Genomic DNA, 4,968 nt, shown 5'->3' on the forward strand with positions numbered 1-4,968 from the left:
TACGTAATCAGAGAAACAATAATTTTAGATTACCTCTTTTCAAAACAGAAGTGGACAAGCAAAATATATTTTATAAGGGCCTGAAATATTTCAATGAACTTCCTAATCACATAAAAAGTAGTAATAACTTCAATACCTTTAAAAAAAGTTTATTGGAGCATTGTAAAACCCTTCCAATAATATAAAGTTTTTTTTTTCTTTTATTTTTTACATGACATACCGATACTGGAGCGCGAAAAGGGAATGGTAATACTGGTAGCAGCAAAATACAATGCACCCGGCCCTAAGGAAAAGAAAATCAGTCTCCACCTGTAACTCCAGACAGTTCCAACAACAAATTTCGCTGGAATTCGGTATTTTCAGCCTATATTTACTGTTGCTGATCGGGATCACTCGCATTCCGACAGCATTAATATAACAATAAAATTATATGATGTGTAACCAAAATAAGGTCAAACAAAAGTTGGAGCAGGGGGATTGGAAACACGTCCTTTTCAACCTCCCAATATATTTTGAGATGTGCTGATCGGAATCTTCATGCGTTCCGACAGCGTCTTTACTAAACAAAGTTGAGGGGTGATTGGGTACACTTCAATTTCCAACATCCAAAGACGTGTTTAGCTGTGTTGATCGGAGACCAATACATTCCGACAGCTTAAAATACAAATATAATTGAAAAATATAAGTTCCAAATTTTGTTGCCTTAAGCTGGGAGCCCTGGAGGATTGGAAACGCGTCCTTTCCAACCTTCCTTAAATGACTGGCTCCCAGACTCGTCCGTTTGTTACGCCTGTAAATATGCTGATCGGAATCACATGGCATTCCAACAGCATATTCAATAGAAATAAATGATATAATAATGAATTGTACTTAGTAGTTTAAGTTTTAGGCCTAAACAGCCGTAATAATAAATAAATTAAATTAAATTAACACGTAATACGGGCCCTGAATTGAATAAAAGTACATTTTTTAAGCTATGCTATTTTTATTGTGAAAAGTTTCAAATCTCAAAGTAAAAATGTTAAATCTTAGCAACTGGCTTTAAGCCCAAAATGTTTAAGCATTGCTTCAATACTGCGGATGTAGCTTCGCATAACAAAATTCGGCCACGATTCACTTTTACGATCTCACCGCTTTTATTTTTCTCAATACAATAACAATTATCGTAGAATTCAGAAAACACCGTACACACTTCATAACAGTACTCACAAAGTGGATGTATAAATAGATCTTTTGATATTCTATTCAGAACATCATGAAACTTGAGCAAGGTCTTGGCCAGCTTCCATTCCTTTTCGTGTTCCAATTTGATAATGACGCCAGCATCTAAAACTTTACCCAAATCTGAGAAATCTTCACCACAATTGCGTGAAATTGAGCAAATACGCGTAAATGCATAGAGTAAATATACAGCGGTATTCCCGCGATCCTCCAACATTTTGTCGAATGAGAAAACATAATCATTGGCACGATTATGACTCAAATCAGCATATTTGATACAACCATAGGCAACAGATTCTTGTGCAGCGCGTAATTCTTCTGCGGTTAATACCTTATCACGCTCTTTTTCCAACAGCTTATCCAACGCACGCTTCAAGCCTTCATCTAATAGATCGGACAATTTAATTGTTTCGCCGGAACGTGTCTTGAATTTTTTACCATCTTCACCCAACACAACACCGAAATTTACATGATCGGCCCGCTGGGTTTTCGGATCAAATATACCAGCACGTTCAGCGGCACGGTAAATATTTTGCAAATGTGTACTTTGACCAGAATCGACTACATATACCAGCCAATCCGCCTTTTGTTCGTATAAGCGATAACGTATTGCCGCCATATCTGATGTGTCATAGGTAAAACCACCATCAGATTTAACGATGGTCAATGGGATACCTGTTTTAGTTTCATCTGGCCACATTATTTTCCGCCCTTCATCTTCCTCGAGTAAACCTTTTGAATCTAAGAATTTCACAATATCTATCATACGTGACTGATAGAAGGATTCACCAATCGGATGGATTCTTACATCTAAACGCTCGTATATAGCTTGGAACTCTGCACGCGATACATCGCAAATTTGTGTCCATGCTTTAGTTGAATTTGGATCACCACTTTGCAACAAAACAACACAATTGTAGGCGCGTTTTTTGAATTCTTCATCTTCGTCGAATCTGTGTGAATATATACATATTTTTATGAGTAAATTTTAAAAATTTCGAACAGTTTATTACATTGGGATCAAAACATTTCAGTAAAAAGCATATGTATTTATATCAAATTTGGCCCTATTATATTCCTGAAGATACTCTTAACCAATCCCAAAAGACAAACTAATTGCTCTATTCATACCACTGATTCCTTCGCTAGTAAGCAATAAGCTTAACCTGTTGCGTGAAAAGCTCCGTAGAAACTTACTGAAATGATCCTGGAGGAATCCCAATAGCTATATTCTGTAACTTAGAAATAACAGAACTCACCTCTTTTTCGATTCTTTGTAGAAAGCTTGCAAATCGCCAATAGGTGGACTTTCGTTGATATAATTTGGAAAGCTCTCTTCCAAATGTGCAATCAACATACCGAATTGTGTACCCCAATCACCCAGGTGATTGATCCGCAACACATCGTGTCCCAAAAATTCCATTAAACGGCAAATTGAATCCCCAATAATAGTTGAACGCAAATGGCCAACATGCATCTGTTTGGCTATATTGGGTGAAGAAAAGTCTACAAGTATCCGCTGCTTGCGACACAACGGTGGTTTTACGCCAAAACGCAACATATTCGATATAACATTCAATGCATATTCCCTACGGAAGAGATTTTAGAAAAATATTGGTAAATTAATGTTTTTTTCATAATTCTACACACAATTCGTTTACTTTTTCAGGAATACATTTATATAACCAGCACCAGCAACTTCAGTTTTAGCAACCAGTGGCGATTGTGCAACATTTTTAACAACTTCATTAGCTATAACTCTCGGTGATTTATTTATACCAGATGTTTTTAGAGTTTTTGCTAGTGACATAGCACTATTACATTGATAATCACCAAATTTAGCTGCAGAAGCATTAACGGATGATATTATGGCTGTTGTGCCGGCAAGTTGTGGAAATGCCAAAGCAATAGCATTTGTAAATAAATCCACCAGATGTTCAGTTATGGAAATCATTTCATCAATAGCAGTGGGCAAAGTAGCTGGTACGTAGTGCTTGGCACTGCTTGTAGCATTTTGTTCAGCAGCAATAGCCTGACATTATGAAATATTAAAGATCTTTTAAGTATATATTATAGTAATATCCCCTCACCTTATTTAAAATAGCCAAACGATGTTTCAGCTTCAGATTTTCAGTCTGCAATTTCATATATTCTTCATCATCTTCAAATTCTAGTCCCTCGCCACGCTTTGTTTGCTCTATTTGTGTTTGCAACTTGGCAGTAATACGCTCCTATTAACACGGAAAAATTATACGAAATATTAGGTCTCATGCTAAAGAATTTCTCTGCGTTTATTGGAATGAACAAACCATTTCGCTGAGTGCAGCATTTTCACCTTCTAATGTTGACATATCGTCCTGAATGTGCTTATAATTAAAATTATTTTATTTATAACACCATAGACAGCAAAAGAACGGCCGGTAGATAACCCACACACATAGCGGAACGATACAAGGTGGCAGCATGGTGACATACCTACAAACATAAATTAAAATTCCATGTACTTTGTTTTTGTAAATTCGATGGACAAATGTCAAAATCGTACTTCGCCGGAAGTTGATGTGTCAAATCAAATAAAAAAGTTTGTAATCAGCTGTTCCATGCTGCCACCTTGTATCGTTGCGCCATGCCCACACACATGGACATTGTAAATTTTACCAAGTAGCGCAACTAACAGCTGATCGGTGAAAATTCGCACATTCACACGCACAGTTCTCGACTCAGTTTCAAAACAAAACTTTAGATTATTTAATTCAAATTTTAAAGTGGGATAATCCTTACAAATTTATGCATACAGAATATATATGGCGTTTTTGTTGTTATTAAAACAATAGTTTTATTTATATTAAAGCTTTTATCATTTTTTTTTAACTTTGAAAAAACTCCGAACACCATTCCTTCATTATATGACATTCGACTGCCTAGTCCACTGCCTTCCACTCTATTCGCAACATAACCTCTACTTAAGCTGCCAAACTATATAGTAAACAATGCACATGGATAAAATACATATAAAAAAAACGGCTAGGCCATTGTGAATTCATACAAGTAAAAATCTTTCAATTCTTCCATTGCCATACCTACCTGTCAAATAATAGCTGACAGCGAGAACGGCTGTCGGAAATGGCCAGAGAATGGAAGAAAGGTTTGTTTTTGCTCGCGGTTATTTAACTGAAGTGCCATGAATAGCCCATTTGTGTTTCAAATCGGCTTTTGTTTCAAATATGTCTACAGAAAATCAGACTACATATTATTATTCATTTCTTAAATCTAGTTAAACATCAAATGTGATCAGCCAGTTAATCGAGCATTTTAAAATATGTAAAGAATGCAATGTACCAATCGTCTACAAAAATGTTCGAAAACGATTATTGTGAAACTAATTTAAGTAATTGAACAGCGACTAAGCAGCTGATCGAGGCTGTTTACTTTTGTGAACATTTTTATCGAACATTCCCCACTGGTATGAATTTACAATGGGCTAGGCGATCAGATGGTATATCTTCTTCTTTATGCAATTCACAATTCAATTAAAATTTTTTGACTAAAGCTGGAGTCATTGGTGCCGTATGTCGTATCGCTGTATCCGTATCCCTAACGTAATCAGCTGTTAAAGGGCGAATTAATGGTGACTGAAGCTGGAGACATTGGTGCTTTATCGGTAACCGTATCGGTAACCTTTTAAGAGCTGATTCGACCAACCTTATGAGAATCAATTCAATCGATTATTGGTTCCGCTAAGGTCGT

The 4,968-nt window shown here is 36.2% G+C and overlaps 1 protein-coding gene across 1 annotated transcript; it reads right to left on the reverse strand.

Annotated features, from left to right (window-relative positions):
• Positions 1-965: 965 nt before the first annotated feature.
• LOC137251140 (probable arginine--tRNA ligase, cytoplasmic) lies at positions 966-3,660 on the reverse strand. The gene is made up of 5 exons (XM_067785259.1): positions 3,531-3,660; positions 3,312-3,452; positions 2,883-3,253; positions 2,481-2,810; positions 966-2,174 (listed from the first exon to the last, which is right to left on the reverse strand). Exons 1-5 carry the CDS (start codon positions 3,570-3,572, stop codon positions 1,022-1,024), a joined length of 2,037 nt encoding a protein of 678 aa, XP_067641360.1. The 5' UTR covers positions 3,573-3,660; the 3' UTR covers positions 966-1,021.
• Between the last annotated feature and the right edge of the window lie 1,308 nt (positions 3,661-4,968).

Source organism: Eurosta solidaginis, chromosome 4 (genome assembly GCF_040869045.1).
Source record: "Eurosta solidaginis isolate ZX-2024a chromosome 4, ASM4086904v1, whole genome shotgun sequence".
NCBI lineage: Eukaryota > Metazoa > Arthropoda > Insecta > Diptera > Tephritidae > Eurosta > Eurosta solidaginis.

Excerpts from the sequence above, each read along its gene's own strand:
- LOC137251140 (XM_067785259.1), bottom strand. The coding sequence starts at position 3,572 with ATGTCAACATTAGAAGGTGAAAATGCTGCACTCAGCGAAATG. Across the intron at positions 3,453-3,530 it reads ATGCTGCACTCAGCGAAATG|GAGCGTATTACTGCCAAGTT; the intron begins GTTTGTTCATTC and ends CCGTGTTAATAG. Across the intron at positions 3,254-3,311 it reads GTTTGGCTATTTTAAATAAG|GCTATTGCTGCTGAACAAAA; the intron begins GTGAGGGGATAT and ends TCATAATGTCAG.